Raw genomic sequence first — 24,541 nt, 5'->3', positions numbered from 1 at the left:
AAAAACGGTGTTTCACATGTACAAAGCAATCATGAACAACAAAACCCTTAATTTTTCAGGCCGTGTTTTTTGTTGAAAACTGCTGCGAGTGAATCATCCCTTGCCGCAGGGTCTAAATGATTACATGTCGAGAATAAAATCGGAAAAGAGATTTCGTAGGCGCGTCTGTTTCATGAAGGAATTGAGACAGCTTGGTCTAGGTAAAAACCTACAATATAGACCTCGTAGAAATTTGGTAAAAGTAGCCATTACCATAAGCCATTATTTTCAAATTGCAAAAATAGCATAAACCACACCCAAATTTGCTTTTACGTTCCTCTATAGTTTGCAATTTGCATCATCCTCGTCTTTTGGAGAAATTAATTTCCTCCATGAAACTCCAGAAAATGCTTTACTTCAATAATTTACACATTCTTTGGAAAAAAGAAGAAGGTATTTACAGGCTTTATAAGATAGAGGTATCGTAAGATTTCACAAAAGACAGGCAGCCATTTCAAGGAATGATTGGATTTGCAACACTTTTGTTTGCAAATGCCCCAAGAAAGTCACACGTTGAAACTCTGCAGAGTTCTGTTTTTTGATTGCGGAAGCTGATTGAATAGGCGCTCTGGAAATATTCTTAAAACACGAGAAAACATCATTTGAAGTGTCTGGAGTGCATTACAGCTGGAGCCAACAAAGATAGTTCGCATGAATTCCGGTGATTCTTCATTCAACTTAGGGCAAAAACTTGCCTTTTTGACTAGAGCACCTAAAACATGCACTGGACTAACTGTAGGAGTTAAATCTTTTTATCTTTTCGGTTGATAAACCATTAGAAAGAACAGTTTTCTCTTATGCTTTCCATGTTTTTGAAGGAAAAAAACCACAAAAAATCTCAAAATATATCTATTGTGATACATTTACTCTAAATTTTTTTTTGTGACATCAAAAACTTTAAATTATGCACATTATGATACATCGTGACATATCTATCCTCTATTACACTTCCGTCGAAAATCACCGTTAAAAAGCTAACGTGAATTCCACGTGACACTTTAAGAGACATGTGGTGCCACGCGAGGGCCACATTGAAATAAGAAAAAAAATAAAAAAAATTCACTGTTCATCGTCTTCTTCACAGCTTCGCGAGCACTGTTCATGACGTTCTTCGTCTTCAATCGGTTGGCCAAACTCCTCCGACGCTCTTGTTTCGCTGGCCACTGCTACCTAGACCTCCGGCGGCTCTCGTCGGCGGTTGCCCGACCATCCACCAACTTCGAAGATCGAGGTTCATGCCAAGCTTCGAAGCTCATGGCCGTCATCTTCAAGCTCGAGCAGTCATGGCGGCCGCGAGCTTCGAAGCTCGACCTTCAAGCCAAGCTTCAAAGCTTGGCCTTGGTCGCTTGCGACCACCCGGGAGCTTCGAAGGTTGAGGTCAGACCTCAAGTCAAGCTTCGAGCTAGAGCGGTCATGGGCCCGCGAGCTTCGAAGCTTGGCCATGGTGGCTTGCGACCACCCATGAGCTTTGAAGCTCGACCTTCAAGTTTCTTCGCAGCTTGTCCTTGGCGGCTCGCGACTACCCACGAGCTTCGAACGTCGAGGTCAGACCCTCGAGCCAAGCTTCGAGCTAGAGCGTTCCTGTCGGCCATGAGCTTCGAAGCTTGGCCATAGCGGCTACCACTCGCGAGCCTCGAAGGTTGAGGTCAGACAAGCCAAGCTTCGAGCTGGAGAGGCCATGGCGGTCTATCAAGCTCGACCTTCTTGAAACTTCGTTTTTGTATCGTTCTTCCTCGCGGGGAAGACGATGAACAGTTTTCTTTTTTTGTCCTTTTTCCAAGGCCAAGCTTCAAAGCTTGGCTTGAAGGTCGAGTTCGAAGCTCGCAGCCGCCATGGCCGCTCGAGCTCGAAGCTTGGCTTGAAGGTCGAGCTTCGAAGCTCGCGGCCGCCATGGCCCCTCGAGCTCGAAGCTTGGCTTGAACCTCGATCTTCAAAGCTGGTGGATGGTCGGGCAAGCGCCGACGAGAGCGGCCGGAGAGGTAGCAGTGGCCAACGAAGCAAGAGCGTCGGAGGAGTTTGGCCAACCGATTGAAGATGAAGAACGCCATGAAAAGTACGCACGAAGCTTTGGAGAAGACGATGAACAGTGATTTTTTTTTCTTTTTCCAATGCGACGCGCACGTGATGCCCCATCATAGTCATGTATCTCTAAAAGTGCCACATGAAATTTAGGTCAACTTTTTAACGGTGATTTTGGACGGAATTGTAACGGATTGTAGATGTGTCACAGTGTACATAATTTGAGATTTTTAGTATCACAAAAAATAATTTAAGGTAAATTTGTCACAATAAACGTAATTCGAAAAATTTGGTGATTTTTTCCCTTTTTTGAAAGACACAATGTTCTCTGCTGCATATCTCTCGACTTCTAGTGGCTCTATTATTCACAACTGAAACATGGGACTGCTCGTCTAGTGTCCAGGAACAAAAACATGGGTTTTGATCGGGAAACTTCATTTAAATTCTCTCTTTCTTGCCGGTACGACTAAATAAAGAGAAGTTTATCAGCTCGTTCTTCTGCCGCGCTCTTCAACCAATCTTCTTCTTCGCGGAAACACGGCAAAAACGTGCTCGAGCCAACGAAAGACGAATGCTCAATGTCATAGGACACGTTGTTTTGCAGGCAAAATGACGACTTTTTCTTCACGTGGGGGCAGACAGAAAGCGTCTAGACAGAGATCACCAAGCATCAAAAGAAGTTTCCTATAAGTAGCCCCCTTCGATGGAAGGTGAAGGTCACAAGAAGAAAGAGACTGAGCACAACACAAGTATCCTTTGTTGTTCTGGATCAAGGGATTTGTACAAGTTCAATTTGTCTTGTTGAGAGAGAGAGGAGAGCCGATGGGAACATTTCTAGGGTTTGCGGTCACTATGACCCTGCTCTTCTGCATGGCTCAAGGCGAAGTCCTCCACTATGATTTCGTGGTGAGTAGGAACATCCCCTTGTTGAACATTTAGTGACTACTTGAGCGTTTGATTGTTACCAGTTTTAGACTCTTTCAGAGGCATTAAAGTTGACCACGAATCTCGTCATTTCGACAATGATCTTCGCATCTAAATCTTCAGCTAGCTAAATCGGGGAGTATGCTCGAGACCGAGCATTATAGCATTCAAATACCAAACTACATGCAATTTTTCTGAAGATTTCGACTTCTTGAGAGTTTAGTAGTAATCCGGCAATATCTACAGTTGTATATGTTATATATTTTATTCTTTTGGGATGTGGTTTCCAACCCCATTTGGAGTCTTTATCCAGAAAAAGTTCAGCTGCAGGCCTTGCATCAATTTAATAAGATAAATTATTTCATGGATATAATGGTCCAAGATTCATAGGATGATTTTTGTTGCAGGTAAAGGAAACACCTATTGATATGTTGTGTGAGACAAACCGGACCATATTGACCGTGAACGATCTGTTTCCTGGGCCGGAGATTCGTGCTCACAAGGGCGACATCATCTACGTTAATGTCACCAACATAGGACCTTATGGAATCACTATTCACTGGTAATAATACAACCCTCTCTCTCTCTCTCTCTCTCTCTCTCTCTCTCTCTCTCTCTCTCTCTCTCTCTCTCTCTCTAATAATATACACACATGCAGGCATGGAGTGAGACAAATCCGGTATCCTTGGTCTGATGGCCCGGAGTATGTTACGCAGTGCCCAATCCCTACGAACTCAAGCTTCCTTCAAAAAATCATACTCACTGATGAAGAAGGCACGTTGTGGTGGCACGCGCACAGCGACTGGTCACGTGCCACCCTACATGGTCCTATAATCATCTTGCCTGTCAACGACACCAACTACCCTTACGAGTTTGATGAACAACACACAATTGTGATTTGTATGCTACTTTCAACCAACTTAAACAACATAAATAAGTTTTTCACTCAATTAAACACAAGCACATTTATTAATAGTTTGCATTATTTTTCTCAACAAAATTATGATTTGCCATGCAGCTGAATGGTATGCTAGAGATGTGATGGACATAATCACCGAGGCTCTTGAATCTGGAGGCGACCCAGACTTGTCCGTGGCCTATACCATTAATGGTCAACCAGGAGACAGTTATCCATGCTCTAACGGTACTAATTCTTGTATATACATCAGTGTGTTGTATACTGTTATAGTAAAAAGAAAAGGTCTTATTCTTTGCTAATGAAAGAAAACCTTACTGATCTATAATTAATGAAATGAGATCTTTGCGAAATTATGATGCCTTAAAATTAATTAATGATGATTGATATATAGTATGCGTAATTTCCGGATCTCCGGTAATACTATTTGATATGGTGTTTTTTTTTTCTTTCGCAGGTTCGGCGTACAACATAACGGTTGTGCAAGGAAAAACGTATCTCCTTCGGATCATCCATTCTGGGTTGAACGAAGAGATGTTCTTCGGCATAGCCGAGCACAATATCACTGTGGTCGGAATGGACGGAGCATATTTGAAGCCGCTTAATACTGATTACCTCATGATAACTCCCGGTCAAACAATGGACGTTTTGGTCACCGCGAACCAAACCCCTGGTCGCTACTACATGGTTTTTAGTCCGTTTGTGGACACTACTGCCCCGTCCAACGAAAACGTCACAATGGGGATATTCCAATACAATGGCACTTATAATCACTCAGAGACTCCCGTGTTACCCGAGCTTCCAGGTTTTACCAACAAGAGTGATGCTGGAAACTTCACTATTCAGTTGAGGAGTTTGAATAGTGAAGAACATCCGTCCATGGTTCCGACCAACATCACTAGGAACATTACGATCACAGTATCCGTGAATAGCCAGCCGTGTCCTGCTAATAAAAATTGTAGTGGTCCAGATGGCGGTATGCATTCGGCAAGCTTGAACAACATAAGTTTTTGGGCTCCGTCAATTAGCATTCTCCAAGCATACTACAAGTACGTAAATTGCTAGACCTACCAATATTGATCCTATTTGTTAGGATTGAATAATTTTCTCAAACCGATAGAGTTGATTAGGCTGAAATATTCTCCAAATCAAACGAATTTAACTGGTTAAAACCTTCATTGTCTTAAAGCGAAGGCATAATTCAACATCTAAATGTCTCTATAACATTATGTTTGTGTTGTGTGTGCAGCAATCTAAAAGGAGTCTACAACAAAACTTTTCCGGATGAACCACCTTTCGTGTTCGACTACACCGGGAATGTGTCGGCCATAGGGGAAGCAGCCAATGTGAGTACCGAAGTGTTGATGATTAACTATAATGAGGAGGTCGAAATAAGATTTCAAGGGACCAATTTAGGAGCAGCAGAAAATCACCCCATGCATTTACACGGCTATAGCTTTTATGTCGTCGGAATGGGCGATGGAAATTTCAGCGACTCCTATGTATCGGATTATAACACGGTGGATCCACCCTATATTAACACCGTCGGACTCCCCAAAAATGGGTGGACAGTGATCAGATTCAAAGCCGATAACCCAGGTACTACGATTCCATCGATAGAAACGCATAGAAACATATAGTTTTCGTTTTAATTGAATAGCATTTATTATCATGTATCTACCATTTTGGCATTAGTTTTGCACGAATTTAGATGCATATGAATGCATAATTGACAGATTATTCTTGTATGGTTGCTTGTAGGAGTGTGGTTCATGCACTGTCACTTAGAACGCCATGCAAGTTGGGGAATGGACACAGTCCTCGTCGTTGGAGACGGGAAGTTAAAACATCAGAAGGTGCTTCCGCCGCCCCGAGACATGCCTCCTTGTACCGTGTCATAATGTGGATGTTGTTTGCTTTGAGTTCATTGCTAGCGCAAAAGGCTATTGACATGCCAATGGGAATAAATCATCTGTATTTTGTACCGAAGTTTGCACGTTTGCATCATTATAATAAGTTTCTATTGTAACATATGTTCGGCTTGTAAGAAGTTTTTGTTTGATTCAGAATAATGTATTTTTGTTCTATAAATGATTCGAACCGTATTTGTACATTGCCGACGATGACTCCAAATTTAATCGATAGGGGCAAAATTTGGGAAAAGTGCTGAATAAGTCCTAAACCTTTTGAGAAAGTGCCAATTTAGTCCTAAACCTATTTTTGGTGCTAATTTAGTCATAAACCTTTTGATATAGTGCCAATTCAGTATTTTTGGCCGGATTTTGCTGACGTGGACGTCGGCCGGCCGGCGACCGGTCACCGGAGCTGACGTGGATACAATTTAATAAAATTTTAATATTTTTTGAATTTTTTTTCTTTTTTTCTTCTTTTTTTTTTCTTTCTCCCTCTTCCTCCAGCCGGTCAGCGGAGCGGCGACCAGCCGGAGGCCAGAGGCCGGCGAGGTCGACCTCGGGCGAGCCACGCCGGCTACTGGCGAGGCTCGCCCTTGCCGCCGATGGCGAAGGCGAGCCTTGCCATGGCTGGGCGAGGCTCGACCTCGCCATGGCTGGGCGAGGCCTAACCTCGCCAGATCTGGCGAGGTCGGGCCTCGCCCAGTCATGGCGAGGCTAGCCTTCGCCGTTGCCGGCGAGGGCGAGCCTCGCGCTGGGCTGGCGAGGCTGGCCCAGCCCTCGCCATGGCCGGGCGAGGGTCGACCTCGCTTGATCCGGCGAGGTCGGGCCTCGCCCGCCACGCGGTGAGGCTCGCCGCGCCTCGCGCGGACCTCGTGACCTCCGGCGAGGGTCGGGCGAGCCTCGCCGCGGCCGGGCGAGGCCCGACCTCGCCGGATCCGGCGAGGTCGACCCTCGCCCGGCCATGGCGAGGGCCGGCGAGCCTCGCCATGGCCGGCGAGGCTCGACCTCGCCGGATCCGGCGAGGTCGGGCCTCGGGCGAGGGCGAGCCTCGCCAGTAGCCGGCGAGGTCGATCTCGCCGGCCTCTGGCCTTCGGCCGGTCGCCGCTCCGCGCGACCGGCTGGAGGAAGAGAGAGAAGAAAAAAAAAGAAAAAAAAAAAGAAAAAAAGAAAAAAAATTCAAAAAAATATTAAAATATTATTAAATTTTGTCCATGTCAGCTCCGGTGACCGGTCGCCGGCCGGCCGACGTCCACGTCAGCAAAATCCGGCCAAAAGGACTGAATTGGCACTATATCAAAAGGTTTAGGACTAAATTGACACTAAAAATAGGTTTAGGACTAAATTGGCACTTTCTCAAAAAGTTTAGGACTTATTCAGCACTTTTCCCGGCAAAATTCTCAACGATGTCGACTAAAAGGATCATTTACTATCCGTTGTTAATAAGTTCGTCAAACATAAATCAGCATAATTAAATCAATTAACATGCAAAAGAACATAAGTAATTAAAAAAATTGCATGCCAACTTGCGGTGTTGACATGGAAAGAGTGAATACAAGCGAAACCAATTAATATCTGGACCAATTCTCCATTAAATTACCTCGTTTTACCGACCACGGATGACAGTTAATTTTAGCTGGTGGGGATTATCTATTTTGTGAATTAATTACTGCATTTTGTCAAAATATCCATGGTGCTTTCTTACTCGTGCAATTAAACATTAGGAGTTTGCTTTTGTGCCTATGAAATAGTGAAAAGGGACATTAAAAGTGTCATAATTTTCGTAAAGTGCTCACTTTTTTAGTATCGAAACTTTTTACCAGATCACTTCAATATTACTTTTGTAACAGAAATAGATCACTCAAGTGCCATCGCCGATTTGGGACCCTCAAAATCCGATGTTACCATTTTTTTCCAATTGACGTGGCTTGCCGGCGCTCCAAGTCAGCATTAATAGCCCTCAGCGACATTGCTCAACTTGTTTGCCCCAAATTTAAACCATAACTTGAACAAATCAAGCCATTTCCCAATTCTTCAAACCCTAATTCGGACCAAGGCAATTTAGGGAAAAATTAAAATTGAATCTTGCAATGGAGAGTAAGAGTAGGACAAGTGGCTCAAATTCATTTCAACAAAGCCGAGACGAAGGTGAATATATTGTTGACGTAAAATTTTCAAGTCGAGCAACAGAGGTATTCAACGAGAATTAGGGCAAAATATTTTATGTTGTGCAAAATTTTCACCTCTTTCTTCTCATCTTTCTCGCTTCACTTTGAAGAGCCTCCCCATGCCTTACTCATATCCAAATTATGGTGTTTCCCCAACGCTATGAGCTCAAGCTCGAAACTTCCGTTCCTAATCTTCAATGTGAAGTGATAGTCCGTCAATGGCGAGCCTACCGCTTTTGGTTGCTGCTTCAGCGTCTTGGTGACCGAGCGAGTCTTTGAGTTAGCGCTTGCTTGCGGACCAAGCGAGTCAAAATAGGTAACAAGAGAGAGCAGTCAAGAGAACGATGTTGAGAAAGAGAGAGATTAAATTCCTCTACTGTGTGGCATCGTTTTTCATTCTCAGCATACATGGACTTTCTTTCTTTCTTTTAATAAAAAAGCCACATAATATTCAAAATTTAATTAAAAAAACCACATAAAATTTAATATTTAGTTAAAAAGGTCCATAATATTTTTTGTTGGATTTTGTTGCCTGTTGCACCTAAGTGATCGATTTTTCTTTAATATGGTGTTGAAGTGATTTGGTGAAAAGTTTTGACATTAAAGTGAGCACCGTACAAAATTATAGCACTTCAAGTGTAATTTTCTCCTATTAAATATATGTGGTTTGGCACAATAAGTTGCCTGTATGTATTAGTTGGAAGAAATGTGGATACAAATATGAATCAACTCATTTTAGGAGAAGATACATCACCTAAAAAATGAGAAAATCATCCAAAAAGTGTTAAACCTGTTGCACTTTTGTCAACTGAGTCTTAAATCTTTTCATGTTTTGCCAATTGAGTTCATCTAGCTAGATTTTGCAGGATTTTGCTGATGTGGGCGCTGGCTGTTCCTCATAAGACGGCTGGCATTAACGTGGATAATTTTTAATAATATTTTAACAAAATTTCGAATTATTTATTTATTTATCTTTTTCTTTTTGCTTTTTTCTTTCTTCTCTTTCCTTCTTTATTTGTTTTTATTGTGGGTCGCTGGAAACTAGGCGAGGGTCACCGACTACCATCGAAGGCTGCAAAACCCTCACTCAGATCCAGGCAAGACCATTGAGGCTAGCTGTCGCTTGCGGCTATGGATGCTCAAGCTTTGAGCTTGCATTTGCCATGGAAGCTTGAGCTTCGAGCTCGTGGTCACTATGGTCACTCGAGCTCAATCTCTAAGCTCTCAGGCGTGGACACTCGAGCTTCGAGGTCTCTCACGTTTGGAGCTTGCTTCTGCGGCCTTGGGTGAGGCCAGCCTCACCATGGCCTTATCGGCCACAGGTAAAGAACAGAGTCAGCTTCTTGTCCTGTCTGAGCTCGCTTGGCCTTCCCAGTGGCCATCTCGATGACCATACGACCAACGCTCCACCCATCCGACAAGAAACTCTGCTCATCGTTATGAGCCACTTCCGGTGCCATAAACATTGGCGTACTTGAGAAGACGTCGGAGGAAATTATCGTGTGCTCCGAAAGCATGCCATTTTTGTCCACACGCATTGTGGGTCTCTTGTGAGTATACGACTCGATTGTCTTGTTTCGACAAATCTAGTGCGACCCAAATCTGCAATCTTCCAGGCCATCGCTACCCATCAGCAAATTTTGGATGAGCCCAAGATTCGATCGCATTGCCAAGCCGGATCTAGAGATCCGCCCCGATCCGTTCATTATATAATATTAAAAATATTTTTTTAAGAAAAAAATTATTAAAAGTTACGAATTTTTTTTAATTTTCTGAAAATTAAAAAAAATGGTTTGGACTAGGGAATTGCCTTTTCTTACCTTCTAATGTGAGTTGTGCCATGTTTGGTCACGTGTTGTTTGGATCGCACGTTTTGAATTGCGTGTTCAATTTGATCTTGCATGTAGACGATTAGAGGTATGTTGGGCCATTCCTTATGCACTTCTTTTTGGCGCTAGCCTAGTTGGGAATGTGTTGAATTCTTGCTTTTCCTTGCAACTTATTTAATGCTTCCTCGGTTGCTAATTGTTATTTTAACGATTGCTCACCCTCATGATCACCTCACATGTTAGTGGATAGGTTTAAGATCAATCCAGACTGCTTAACAAACATTTTATTGAATTGAACAAGGTTAGGTATCGAAATGACACTAGTAATCAAGTCTCCGAACTTATTGAATCTTTGGTTCGTATGAGTAAAACAGTTCTCCCGTTGCCTTATTTGGATATCTAATCGACCCTCCTTAAACTGATTAGTGGTGACTCCTAGATAAAATTGATTGGCATGTTAATAACTTAAACCTTAGGTCGCGAGTTTGTAAGGACTTTGGAGAGCCCAAGTTAAGTACTAGGTTTAGACTTAGCAATTCATTAGCCTCAAACCCCGGGGTCGATTAGCAGGGAGGTTGTGACAATCACAATAATTAATTATTCAAAATCATCTCTTGTAATTAATTAGAACTATAGTTTATTTTAGATATTTACAACCTAAGATGGTTATCCAGATTTCCGACCCTTCTTTTATAAATTGGTTAGAGAAACTTTATGGACCTTTAGGCTCCGTTTATTTTGCAAAAAACATAGTATTTTTGGAAATTGTTTTTTGGAAAGTCATTTTTCGGGAAAATGGCGATACTTTTAGGTGTTTGGCTGAAACTTGAAGAGGAACTGAAAAAAAATTTCCGTCATTTGAAAAGGAAAATCTGATTTGATTTTCCTAAATATACATACATTATTCGCGCACTAGTAACTTGCACATTGGCAGTCGGGGAACTAAGCACGGGCACTAGGATCCCATATCCAACCTTAATGGACCACGACCCGAGGACTTGGCTGGTGCCGACTGGGAGAGAAAAAACAAGCCGATTGAGGCTCAAACACACAACCGCAATCAACACAACACCAAAGGTAGCACACCACGACAACCAGGGAAGGCTCGCCGATGCTCGAAAATGAGTGCAAGTGAGTGTCGGCCTCTATTGGCCGCGACAAGAAAAATAGAGCAAAAATAAAACAAAACGGGGGGGGGGGGGGTCGGCGGTGAGGTCTCTACCTGGCTCGGAGGTGGCGAATGGGGTCGAGTTCAATAGATCGGACTATGTTTGGTCACCTCACACGCCTCCAGGCCGGAATCCTCGGGAAATCGACTCAAAACCGAAAAAATCAAGAAAGAAAGGAGCTGAGATCTACTGTGGCTTTGGCGCAGGGAAAAGTAAACTATCAAGATCGCCAGCCAAGACCTACGCCCGGCTGTTACCAGAAGACACTCGCTCACTCTCGGCCTTACCCTCTCGCTCTCGGACTCTTTCTCTCGCTCACGGTCTCTCTTAGTTCCCGCCTGAACGCTCTCTCTCCGACCCTTTTAAGCCCGCTGGCAGGCGCGCATGGCCCCTGCCACTGCCAGCTACCTTGCCGGTCTGGCCCCCCAACCGCTAGCCTTGGTTGGCGCTGAAGCTCTGCCCCGCTATGCCTCTGTACGTCCTTGAATTGCAGACCGCATGCGAGGAGCGAGAGGAAGGAGTAAGGGGGAAGGGACCGGGCCAGAGGAAAAAGATAAAAGAAATGGGCTGGGCCAGCCCAGGTGGGAAGAAGAAGGAAAAAGAAGGAAGGAGGTTGGGCCGGCCCGGTTTCGCTTTTCTTTTTTCTTTTCTTTTTCTTCTTCTTTTCTTCTATTTTTTAAAAAACTAAAATTTAATAAATCCTATTACTATTAATGCAAATGCTCATAATATTTATATGCTATGCAATTAAATGAGAACAATTTTTGTATAGGTTCTAAAGTTTAACCCTAATTTTCTATGCAATTTATCATTAAATTGGTAGTCAAAATTTAGGTGTCAACAGCCAGTCATCACTTGCCTCCGCCCTAGCTCGCATCTACGCCCTCAAATTCTCTCTCTCTCTCTCTCTCTCTCTCTCTCTCTCTCTCTCTCTCTCTCTCTCTCTCTCTCTCTCTCTCTCTGTGTACACCTTTGCCCTCAACCGCAACCTCTTGCTACTTCAAGATCCAAGCGCATACCATTGTGATCACTCGGATTGAGACTGTATGAGGTGGTAAACCTTAGATCGACCTAGATCTAAGGTTGCAGAGGTCTCGGCGACAACCTACGTCATCAAGCTAGACTTTAAATTTAAGGGATTGCCAACCAAGACAAATAAAATTTGATAACTCAATAGAAAAGTGCATATATTATAAAGAACAATCAAACATCGGTAAGTAATTCAAACGAGACCTAATAACTTAAAAGTAGTTGGTAGTTTATCCTATTTTAGGTTGGTACTTTAATATTAGCGATTAATATGTTTAAAAAGTTATCCAAATAAAATTTGATAAGTTGGTACAAAAATTGGTAATTTGCAAACTACAAAAGTAGATGGTAATTTCAATAAGAGAGGGTAAATTCCCAATAAGTTATTTGGAAAAAAAGTATAAAAAAAACGTCACATATCATTTTTTAAACCAATAATTCTTTGATATTTATTAGCACTTACTGAAATTTACTAGGATGGATAAAAAATTAATTTGTTTTTTGTCACGGAACAATATAATTCTGCACATAAAATAGATAGTTCCATATCTCTTCTCGGTAATGTCTTGTTTCCATGGCAAAATAGTTTCGTGTACAGAATATATATAAAAAAGAAATTGTTAAAATATAAACGACCATCGGAGGATAATTCTTAAAGTCAACCCTAGAAATTGCTAATTATGATAAATAATCTAAACTAAAAGATCTTGAGGGCTCATAGTGATGTTGAGGGAAAGTACACTGTACTATGTAGTACATCTTGTGCTCCGCAAGCAATGAACATGTACTGCATGGTTCTCTAGTTGGTGATTAAATGCCATGAAGTCAATAGATCTTCTTCACTCTTCTTCTCTTTGCTTTTATGCTTGTCAATAACCTCCCGCTCTCATCTATACGAGCTCTCGAATTGGCACATATCGATCGACTACACCGCATGTTATGGAACCAAGAGGTAAAGCATTTTGTCTTGTTTTTCACCGGTTCAATTTCTTGTGCTACTCCATCTCACTTATTCATATCGGGTAGTACAGCTGATGCATCCCTAACTGGAGCGTTTGCGCACACAATATCCATGTGCACAGTTGATACAACTTGCATCATCCACATAGACGAACCATCGCTAAATGTTCGGGATTGTGCACCCGGAGTGAGACCGGATTGTGCACCGGGACTTCTCACTCCTTAAATCACGTAAACCTTACATAGAGTCTGCACGGAGTGAAGTTAAGCTTCCTTCTGGTTGTAAACTTCTCTTAATGAACTCTATTATTGTGCAATAGATATAGAGGAATGATTTACGGGTCTGGGCTTATTTACCTAAAGCAGGCTTCCTCGTCATCATATGAAAAGAATGTTAAGGAATAGTCAAGTGAACTGAAAAATTACCAAAACAATCATAAACCTATTGCAATTATGCTAATTCAGTCATGAACTATTTTTTTTGCTAATTCAGTTCTAAACCTTTTGTATTTATGCCAATTCAGTCCATCCGGCTAATTTTGGCAGGCTGGTGCTAACGTGGACGCTGTCCGGTGCCGTCCGTCCGGCCAATACTGACGTGGCAAAAAGTTTTTTTTTTAATTAATTTTTAATTTTTTCCTTTTTTTTTCTCCTTCTTCTTCTTCAACCTCTAGTCGGTCGCCGGATCGGTGACCGGCCAGAGGCTGGGGCTGGTGAGGGTGGCCCTGACGGCTTCTAGCGAGGCCGACCTCGCCAGCGGCCGGCGAGGACGAGCCTCGCTAGATCTGGCGAGGTCTTGTCCTCGCCGGTCGCTTCGAGCGAGGCCGACCTCGCCTAGCAAGTGACGGTGAGGATGAGCCCTCGCTAGCAACGTTGCTGGGCGAGGCCACCAGCGAAGTCGTTTTCGCCCAGCAACGTTGCAACTGGGTGAGGCCGACCATGCGAGCGGCTGGCGAGGACAAGCCGCGACAGATCTGGCAAGTTCTTGTCCTCATTGGTCGCCCTCAACCAAGCCAAGCTCAGCGCCAAGAGTACGGGGCCCGACACCAGGAACGACCCGACTCCGCCTTCTCAGACACTTCTCCGGCAGAACCCGTAATCGCTCAGCGGGCGCAACGTCTGCTGCCAGATGGTGCAAAGGACGTCCAGCACGACCGCGATCGGGCTACTCCTCTGCTACTCGAGCGAAGACGGGGGCTGCTGCGCGTGCCCCGCATTGCCGGACGCTGCCGCCAGGACTCGGCATCGGCGCTTCTGGGGTTTGATGGGGAGGCAGGGCAAGCAATTTGGTGAGCTGCGAGAGGGGAGGGCATTCGGCTTCAACAACGTCGGGCCGATCGAAACCCAGACAAGCGTGCGCCCGACCATCGTACTCAAAGAACGGGACCCCAAAACCCTCGGATACGAATGGGAAAACCCAAGCTTTAGAACATCGATCGGAGGGCCAAAGGTGCGAACTTGAGAGCCATGCCCGCGGTAGATCGGAGCTCAGTTTGCCGGAACCCTTCGTCGCCAGGTTTGGCGAGGCTCGTCCTCGTTGGCCCCAGCCTCTGGCCGATCGCCAGTCCGGCGATTGGCTAGAGGTTGAAGAAGATGAAGGAGAAAAAAAAAAGAAAAAAATTTAATAAAAAATTCGAAATTTTTTTTTTGCCACTTCAGCGTTGACTGGATGGCTGGTGCCGGAACGACGTCCACGTCAGGACCGGCAGGACAAAATTCGCCGGATGGACTGAATTGGCACTAATGCAAAATGTTTAGAACTGAATTAACAAAAAAAAATATTTAGGACTAAATTAGTACAATTATAATAGGTTTAAGACTATTTTGATAATTTTCCCTCAAGAGAACACATGCGATATTTTTTTCATAAGTTTAAGCTTTATGTAGTTCATTTTCTTTCAATCTTAATGCATATCAATTTGTTGAACTCATCTTTTTATTATTGGGCTGCCTATCTTCATCCAAAGCAACAGGTTGGCAGTATAATCCAGTTCAACATCATTCAAAAGGCTTACGCAATTAATTCAATGTTGGCAGGTGGGTGAACGTCTTGAGGGGAAATTTTCTCAATCAGTCCTAAATCGATGATACGATATCAATTTAGTCATAAACTTTTCAATTTTGTCATTTTAGTCCTAAACCTTTGCGTGAAATTCTAATATAGTTCTTCCAGTCAATTTTTGCGGATATTAATTTAATCTTAAACTTTTCAATTTTGTCATTTTAGTCCTAAACCTTTGCGTGAAATTCCAATAAAGTTCTTCCGATCAATTTTTGCTAGAAATCACTGATGTGACGATCCAGTTATTGCCAACCATCCTACATGGCACACTACCACGTCAAAGATTTCTGGCAGAAATTGGCCAAAAGGACAATATTGTGATTTCGCACAAAGGTTAAAATTGAAAAATTTAGGACTGCATTGGCATCCGTACAATATGTTTAGGACTGATTTAAACAATTTGCCCACATCTTATGCGTTCGGAGTGATTGCACTTAGTCATTTTATAATTTCAAGTGAAATTACATTTGGTGGGACAATGCTAAAAACATCATCGACTCCACTATGCCAATCCTCCATCGTTCCATGTCATTGTCCTCCTTTCTTCTTTGGCACACCAAACCTTCTCCTTACCCGTCGGCTACGTCTGAACATTTCAGTGCTGCAAAAGAACATGCGCTCGGCATGGGCCTGCCTTCCTCTTTCCAAGAGCTCCACGCAAAGTCTGTCTCTTCACGTGGTGTCCCTTCAGTCTGAAAAGAAATCAAATTATTCAACTCTTGGGACGTCTGAAGTGATAATTGTGTTGCATATATTACCACGTGCAAGTATCGTAAGGTAGGGTATGCTAACCATTTTGCCATGATTCATGCACCGAACAATTTCGATGCAGACAAAGGTGGTCCATTGCTCCAAAAACAGCAAAATAATTTCGATGCAGACAAAGGTGGTCCATTGCTCCAAAAAAAGCAAAATAATTTCGATGCAGACAAAGGTGGTCCATTGCTCTAAAAAAAGCAAAATAATTTCGATGCAGACAAAGGTGGTCCATGACCAGCAGAGCTGAGATCGAGAAGATCCTTTTGGGTAGAAACATGAGATATTTTTACTAGTTAATTAATCCTTTTTACGTAATTGCATTTATAACATATTGTTTACATCTATCTGGTTGAAATCAACAGGGAATGGTTACAGCAAGCATGCATCTAGAGCGGTAGAGCTAGACTCCTCTTGATCAATCCCTAAGCGAGCTAATTGATGCAACGTTCGGTACGTGTGTGGGCCGGTGAAAAAACGAGCTACTTCTAGGAATAGGATCATCATTCGATCTGATGAAGAACAACAATGTTTTAACGCTTATCTTGTCATTTTTTTACGTGCCCCATCATTGGTGGTAGTGCCACAGAAATCATCGCATGCGTATTTCTATAGATAACGTGGACGAATACCGTCTCAATCATTGATTGCGGAACCCACATAATCAATTATAGAGATGGATTTAATATATTTGGTCTGTATATAAGTCACGCAATGTTTTTCTCTGGTCAAGAGTGGGAATATTTGAACTTTGAACACCAATTGTTTGGAAGCGAAACCCCGGTCGTGAATAGTGAACCGGTTCACTACCAGCATGATCTCATTCGTGTTGTCTAGTTCTGACTTTTTTGCCCAAAAACGTGCCCATATAGCAAACATAATTGCATGAAACACGACATGATCAACTATACCTAGTCGGCCCACGGAACATTATAATAAACTGAAAAATAAGGTCACGTCCACGCAGGCCACAAGTTAATCTAGTCCACGATTATAGTGATTAACAGGTTAGCCTTGTTATGCTTATCTTCTAATTGCCCCGCATGACCTTGTTTAATTATTTAATCGGTGATTACGCAAGATAATTCCACAAGAACAAGCTTGATGATACGACAACGTAAGCTCGTTTTCAATCTTCCCAACTAACTTCGTTTTTGTCTTCGCGTTGTTATTATCATGTGATTGGACGGTCATCAGTGTCCATCCTATACCCAAAAATAGCATCACAGTCCATTGGTTCCGCTAAAAGTTGAAAATTTCACGCAAAACTTAGAACATTCGTGAGGAATTATTATTATTTTTATATTCGTGAGGAATTAAATCCTCACAACTTCATTGGAATCTCTCATTTTGTGAGGCCCATGATTCTTGATTGCGTTGCCAACGCTACTAATTCTTTGAATAATCTTTCATCCACATTCCCGAGATATAATAAAGACATATTCTATGATCATCATGGTAAACTCCAATTTATATCATAATGATGTTTTATTATTGTATACACTGACTCAAGCTTAGTCTGATCTTTTTGCTTAGTACTAAGCGTGAACATATTTAATTGAGAAGGTAAATTGAGCGTATAAAAATTTGAACTTAAAACGTTCAGCTCTGATACCATATAAGATTTTGTGAGATCACTGTCAATTATTCTAAAAACTTAAATTATTAGATAAATACATGATTTAATACATAAATATTCTAACAGTTCCATTGGTTTTACGCTACTTTTGAATTTTTTCTTGGTAGCGCGCTGACTAATGAAAAGCTACACCGTTTTTTTTCCATTTGAACCCCAGAACACAGTGTGTACCGGAGGAAAATATGAAGTTCCAATCATGGCGCTTGGGGTGTGTGAGAAACGTGCTTTTCGGATTCTTGTGCGAGCATTAAATGGCGTTGAAATACAGGACGATAAGGATCTTGTCCGGTTATGCAGGCAACAACAAGGTGGGGACAGCCTCGAACGTATGCGCCCGGCATGGTATAATGTGAGTTTATATGTGAGTTTACATGTCAAATTGGTATAATGTGAGAGTATCAATTATTTTTGGATAAGAAAAAGCCAAAGATATCCATCGCAAGATTTAGATTAAGAAAAAGAGATAAGTAAAAATTAGAGAATTTTCGGTTGATTGGGGCATTGGGAGATTTCTAGCGAGAAACTGGAGATCACATTTTCGAATCCTACTAATTGTGTATAAACTACTTTGGATTAAGGCCCCTGCACAGGTCAAAGATTTTGAATTAATTGGTTCATGAGACCTGTAGGGGTTTTTGTGAATCTCTAACTAGCTATTTTCACGCCCGTGTACCTAGATTATAAAAAAAGTGGTAATAGATAAAATTTTTTATCCATACATGACTTTTTTATGGTTTGCGGATGTGGCATCTTGAGGTTCATTGTTGAAGCAATAATCATGCGGTTCACACAATTTTCTTTCATCTTTATTGGTCAATCGGACGTCCATAGTTAACTCATGCTACCATGAGCAATTTTCAGAATCAGTCGGTATCTGTCCCTTAATGGCTTGAGTTTCTCGGTTTACTTTCTTCAGGAATCTTTAGAATTGTTATTGACCAAAAATTATACCAAAAATTCACATTTGGGAAACAGACTGTACCCTTCCATTTTATTACATGGACAAAAGCATATGTCGGGATTAATTGATAATTCTATTGGGAAATTATACCACGCAATCACCAAGTATCCAAGTGAAGGATGTTCACAAAAAATTGGATTAATCTTGTTAAGGTGTAGTTCATATTCCCCATTGACAAGAAGGCACGAGGGGTCGCGCCGGCGGGGCTTGCAAGGGGACAGCGTCCCTGGGCTGCCATAGTGCCTTTATAGTTTGGGTCCGAATTTTGTTGGTACTTTGAGCTTGGGCCCATGAATAGCTACCTAGTGATCTATATAAAATCTCTTTTTCTTATAATTGAGAGTTGCAACAAAGAGGTGGGAAGCGCTAATTATAGTGGAATCCTTTGCTGGATATAGCCATAGTTTAAGGGTAACCCGGAATAAAATCATGTGTATCGATTTCTCTTTCTCATGTCTACTCTCTATTTTATTGTGTTTGTGCACCAAATCCTAACAAATCTCGGGATTGCGTTTAAGAGTTTTTCTGATACTAATGTTGCGCGACAATGTTTATGACATCAATTTAAATTACTCGAAAAACGGTCTTTCACGTGTATAAAGCAATGATAAACAACAAAACCCCCAATTTTTTAGGCCACGTTTTTTTTGAAAACTGCTGTGAATGAATCATCCCTTGCCGTAGAAGATCCACGGCCTGTGGGGGGGGGGGGGGGGGTCCATTTCATTGTTGCAAAGAAGTAGCCATGACTATAAACCATTATTTCACATTGCAAAAATAACATAAACCACACAAAAATTTGCTTTTACGTTCCTCTATATCTTGCAATTTGCATTATCCACGTCTTTTGGAGAAATTGATTTTCTCCATGAAATCCCAGAAAATGCTTTACTTCGATAATTAAAAAATTCTTCGGGGGGCCAAAAAAAGGGTATTTACATGCTTTATAAGATGGCTGTATTGAAAGAGTTTCTCCAAAGACTAGCGGACACGCAGACCTTTTAAGGAATGGTTCGATTTGTAAAACTTTGGGAAAATTGTCAAATCAGTCCTAAACCTATTGTACGGCGGCCAATTCAGTCCTAAACCTTTTAATTTTGCCAATTCAGTCCTAAACCTTTTAAATTCTTGCCAATTGAGTCCTTCCGGCCAATTTTGGCCTAGCAGTCTTGACATGGCCGGCGTGCCGGCATGCCATCCATCCTCGCATTGACGTGGCAATTTTTAATTATTTTTTTTTTCAATTTTTTAATCTTTTTTTTTCTACTGCCTCCCCTCTGGCCGGTCCGGCGACCGGTGGCCGGCCAGAGGGGAGGGCCGGCGAGGCCTCTGGCGAAGCTCGCCCCGCCGGCCACCGGCTGGGCGAGGCGAGGTCGACCTCGCCTCGCCGTCGCGACCCAGGCGACGACAAGGTTCGATCTCGCCTCGCCTCGCCTCGCCATCGCCTGGGTCGCGACGGCGAGGCTCGCCCTCGCCGGTGGCCGGCGGGGCGAGCTTCGCCAAAGGCCTTGCCGGCCCTCCCCTCTGGCCGGCCGCTGGTAGCAAGACCGGCCAGAGGGGAGGCAGTAGAAAAAAAAAGAAAAAGAAAAAGGAAAAAAAAGATTAAAAAATTGAAAAAAAATAATTAAAAATTGCCACGTCAGTGATGACCGGACGGTCGACGCCGGCCGGCGGCCACGTTAGCGTCGGCCGGCCAAAATTGGCAGGAAGGACTCAATTGGCAAAAATTTAAAAGGTTTATGACTGAATTGACAAAATTAAAAGGTTTAGGACTGAATTGACCGCCGTGCAATAGGTTTAGGACTGATTTGATAATTTTTCCGTAAAACTTTTGTTTGCACATGCCACGAGAAAGTCGCACGCTGAAAATCTGGAGAGTTTTGTTTCTTTGATTGCGACAGCTGACCAAACAGGCGCTCTGGAAATATTCTTAAAACACGAGAAAACATCGTGTGAAGTGTCTGCAGTGCATTGCAGGTGGAGCCAATAAAGATAGTTCGCATTAACTCCGGTGATTATTCATTCAACATAAGGCAAAACTTGCCCTTATGACTGGAGCACCTTGTAAAAACCATTAGAAAAAACCATTTTCTCTTATGCTTTCCTTTTTTTTAAAAAAAAAAATTCATTTTTCTCTGCTGCATATCTCTCGACTTCTAGCAGCAGTTAAGAGAAGTTTATCAGCTCGTTCCTCTGGGGTGCTTTTCAACCAATCTTCTTCTTCATCGTGGAAACACGGGAAAAACGAGCACGAGCCTTTGAATGACGAATGCTCATAGATCACTTGTTTCCGTGGGCTGTACGACGGCTTCGTTTTCGAGTGGGGCAGAGTCGAGGAAGAAATAGGGTTGGGACAACGATCACCACACTGAAGGGAGTTTCTCCTATATATTGCCCCCTTAAGTGGGAGGTGAAGGTGAGCATAACACAAGTCTTCTTTTTAGTTCTGCATCAAGTGATTGGTACAAGTGAGAGGGGGAGAGAGAGAGAGAGACGATGGGAACATTTCTAGGGTTTGCGGTCACTCTGACCCTGCTCTTCTGCATCGCTCAAGGCGATGTCCATTACTATGATTGGGTGGTGAGTAGGAACATCCCCTTGTTGAACATTTCGTGACTACTCGAGCATTTGATTGTTACCCGTTTTAGACTCTTTAAGAGTCTGTAAAGTTGACCACCAATCTCCTTATTTTGACAATGATCTTCACATCTATATCTTCAGCCAGCTAAATATTGGAGTATGCTCAAGGCCGAGCATTACAGCATTCAAATACCAAACTACACGCAATTTTTCTGAAGATTTCGACTTTTTGAGAGTTTAGTAGTAATCCGGCAATAGCTACAGTTGAATAATTTATATATTTTATTCTTTTGGGATGTAGTTTCCAACCCCGTTTGGAGTCTTTATCCAGAAGAAAATTCAGCTGCAGGCCTTTGAATATATTAAAAAAGGATTCTGCATCAATTTAATAAGACAAATTATTTCATAGTTATAATGGTCCAAGATTCATAGGGTGATTTTTGTTGCAGGTAAAGGAGACACCTATTGACATGTTGTGTGAGACAAATCGAACCATATTGACCGTGAATGGTCTGTTTCCTGGGCCGGAGATCCGTGCTTACAAGGGCGACACCATCTACGTTAATGTCACCAACATAGGACCTTATGGCATCACTATTCACTGGTAATAATACAACCATCTCTCTCTCTCTCTTCTCTCTCTCTCTCTCCCTAATAACATACACACCTGTAGGCATGGAGTGAGACAAATCCGGTATCCCTGGTCTGATGGCCCAGAGTACGTCACGCAGTGCCCGATCCCTACGAACTCGAGCTTCCTTCAGAAAATCATACTCACTGAAGAAGAAGGCACGGTGTGGTGGCACGCGCATAGCGACTGGTCACGCGCCACCGTGCACGGTCCTATAATCATTTTGCCCATCAACGACACCTACCCTTATGAGTTTGATGTACAACACACAATCGTGATTTGTATGCTACTTTCAACTAACTTAAATGACATAAATCAGTTTTTCACTCAATTAAACACACGCACACATCTTCATAGTTTGCATTATTTTTCTTAACAAAATTATGATTTGGCATGCAGCTGAATGGTATGCAAGAGATGTGATGGACATAATCACCGAGGCTCTTGAATCTGGAGGCGATCCGGACTTGTCCGTGGCTTATACCATTAATGGTCAACCGGGAGACAGTTATACATGCTCTAACGGTACTAATTCTCGTATATAAATGAGTGTGATATATACTATTAATAGTTAAAAGAAATGGTCTTATTCATAGGTAATGAAATAAAACCTTACTAATCTATAATTAATGAAATGAGATCTCTGCGAAATTATTGTGCCTTAAATTAATTAACGATGATTTGATATATAATATGAGTAATGTCAGGATCTCCGTTAATACTATTTGATATGGTTTGTTTTTTTTTTCTTTCACAGGTTCGGCATACAATATAACAGTTGTGCAAAACAAAACGTATCTCCTCCGGATCATCCACTCCGGGATGAACGAAGAGATGTTCTTCGGCATAGCCGAGCACAATATCACTGTGGTCGGAATGGACGGAGCTTATTTGAAGCCGCTTAATACTGATTACCTCATGATAACTCCCGGTCAAACAATGGACGTTTTGGTCACCGCGAACCAAACCCCTGGTCGCTACTACATGGTTTTTAGTCCGTTTGTGGACACTACCGCCCCGTCCAATGAAAACATCACAATGGGGATATTCCAATACAATGGCATTTATAACCACTCAGAGACTCCCGTGTCACCCGAGCTTCCAGGTTTTACCAACAAGAGTGATGCTGGAAACTTCACTATTCAGTTGAGGAGTTTGAATAGTGAAGAACATCCGTCCACGGTTCCAACCAACATCACTAGGAACATTACGATCACAGTATCCGTGAATAGCCAGCCGTGTCCCGCTAATAAAAATTGTAGTGGTCCAAACGGCGGTATGCATTCGGCAAGCTTGAACAACATAAGTTTTTGGGCTCCGTCAATTAGCATTCTCCAAGCATACTACAAGTACGTAAATCGCTAGACCTACCAATATTGATCCTATTTGTTAGGATTGAATAATTTTCTCAAACCGATAGAGTTGATTAGGCTGAAATATTCTCCAAATCAAACCAATTTAACTGGTTAAAACCTTCATTGTCTTAAAGCGAAGGCATAATCCAACATCTAAATGTCTCTATAACATTATGTTTGTGTTGTGTGTGCAGCAATCTAATAGGAGTCTACAACAAAACTTTTCCGGATGAACCACCTTTCGTGTTCGACTACACCGGGAATGTATCGGCCATAGGGGAAGCAACCAATGTGAGTACCGAAGTGTTGATGATTAACTATAATGAGGAGGTCGAAATAAGATTTCAAGGGACCAATTTAGGAGCAGCAGAAAATCACCCTATGCATTTACATGGCTATAGCTTTTATGTCGTCGGAATGGGCGATGGAAATTTCAGCGACTCTTATGTGTCGGATTATAATACGGTGGATCCACCGTATATTAACACCGTCGGACTCCCCAAAAATGGGTGGACAGCGATCAGATTCAAAGCCGATAATCCAGGTACTATGAATTCATCGGTAGAGACGCATAGAAACATATAGTTTTTGTTTTCAAAGGAATAGCATTTATTATCATGTATCTACCATTTTGACATTAGTTTTGCATGAATTTTGTCTTGCATATGAATGCATAGTTGACAGATTAGTCTTTTACGGATGCTTGTAGGAGTGTGGTTCATGCACTGTCACTTAGAACGCCATGCGAGCTGGGGAATGGACACAGTCCTCATCGTCGGAGACGGGAAGGAAAAGCATCAGAAGGTGTTTCCGCCGCCGAAAGACATGCCTCCTTGTACCGTGTCATAATCTGGATGTTGTCTGCTTTGAGTTCATTGCTAGTGCAAAAGGCTGTTGACATGCCATTGGGAATAAATCATCTGTATTTTGTACCGAAGGATGCACTTCTGCACCATTCTAATAAGTTTCCATCGTAACATATGTTCTGAATGTGAGAAGTTTCTGTTCCATCCAAAATAATGTATTATTACTACCATGGTGCTTTCTTACTCGTGCAATTAAGCATCAGGAGTTTCCTTTGTACCTATTAAATAAGGAAAATGATATTAGAAGTGCTATAATTTTCAAACTGTAGTGCCAAAATTTCTTGTCGAATCACTTTAGTTCTACTTTTGTAAAAGAAAACGATCATTTAGTTGCCATTGCCGATTTGGGGTGTTGAAAATCAGACATGGCATTTTTTTTTTATCATTTTTTCCAACCGACGTGGCTCACTGGTGCTCTGAGTCAGCATTAATAGCCCTAAGCGATATCGTTTAACATGTTTGCCCCAAATTTAAATCCTAATTCGGACCAACGCAATTTGGGACAGTATTAAAACTAAATCTTGCAACGGAGAGCAAGAGCAAGACAAGTGGCACAAAATTGTTTCAACAAAGCCAAGATGAAGGTGAATATACTGTCAATGCAAAATTTTCAGGTCGAGCATCAGAGGTGATCAAGCAAGATTAGGGCAAAATATTTCATGCTGTACAAATTTTCACCTCTTTCTTCTCATCTTTCTCACTTCACTTTCAGTGAAGAGCCTCCCATG

The 24,541-nt window shown here is 42.3% G+C and overlaps 1 protein-coding gene and 1 long non-coding RNA gene across 4 annotated transcripts; both read left to right on the top strand.

Moving 5' to 3' along the window:
• The first annotated feature begins 2,385 nt into the window (after positions 1–2,385).
• Positions 2,386–23,926, top strand: LOC115686362 (laccase-14-like). 3 transcript variants are annotated; one of them, XM_056307512.1, is made up of 7 exons: positions 2,386–2,964; positions 21,411–21,565; positions 21,635–21,873; positions 21,992–22,117; positions 22,350–22,941; positions 23,142–23,491; positions 23,657–23,926. In XM_056307512.1, the coding sequence occupies exons 1-7, from the start codon at positions 2,881–2,883 to the stop codon at positions 23,794–23,796; spliced, it is 1,686 nt and encodes a 561-aa protein (XP_056163487.1). In that variant the 5' UTR covers positions 2,386–2,880; the 3' UTR covers positions 23,797–23,926. The 3 variants fall into 3 exon arrangements, with proteins under 3 accessions (XP_056163487.1, XP_030467489.2, XP_056163486.1); XM_030611629.2 differs by lacking the exons at positions 21,411–21,565; positions 21,635–21,873; positions 21,992–22,117; ... (1 more) ...; positions 23,142–23,491; positions 23,657–23,926 and adding exons at positions 3,390–3,544; positions 3,641–3,882; positions 4,001–4,126; ... (1 more) ...; positions 5,148–5,497; positions 5,660–5,989 and having other exon boundaries at positions 2,449–2,964; XM_056307511.1 differs by lacking the exon at positions 2,386–2,964 and adding an exon at positions 20,781–20,961.
• Positions 12,741–13,344, top strand: LOC130136913 (uncharacterized). Its single transcript, XR_008815605.1, has 2 exons — positions 12,741–12,955; positions 13,035–13,344. It is a non-coding gene; the product is annotated as an uncharacterized LOC130136913 (long non-coding RNA).
• Positions 23,927–24,541: the final 615 nt, after the last annotated feature.

The sequence above is a fragment of the Syzygium oleosum genome, unplaced genomic scaffold (genome assembly GCF_021117445.2).
Source record: "Syzygium oleosum isolate NSW1041296 unplaced genomic scaffold, Sole_v2.1 Sole_v2.54, whole genome shotgun sequence".
Lineage (NCBI taxonomy): Eukaryota > Viridiplantae > Streptophyta > Magnoliopsida > Myrtales > Myrtaceae > Syzygium > Syzygium oleosum.
The sequence above is the reverse complement of the archived record's forward strand: the minus strand, read 5'-3'. Positions and strand labels throughout refer to the sequence as shown.

What these genes read in the sequence shown, in the direction of transcription:
- LOC115686362 (XM_030611629.2), top strand. Translation starts at nt 2,881, where the DNA reads ATGGGAACATTTCTAGGGTTTGCGGTCACTATGACCCTGCTCTTCTGC. An exon ending in CAGTTATCCATGCTCTAACG is followed by an intron (nt 4,127 to 4,355) that starts GTACTAATTCTT and finishes TTTCTTTCGCAG; the next exon opens with GTTCGGCGTACAACATAACG. An exon ending in ATTCAAAGCCGATAACCCAG is followed by an intron (nt 5,498 to 5,659) that starts GTACTACGATTC and finishes GGTTGCTTGTAG; the next exon opens with GAGTGTGGTTCATGCACTGT.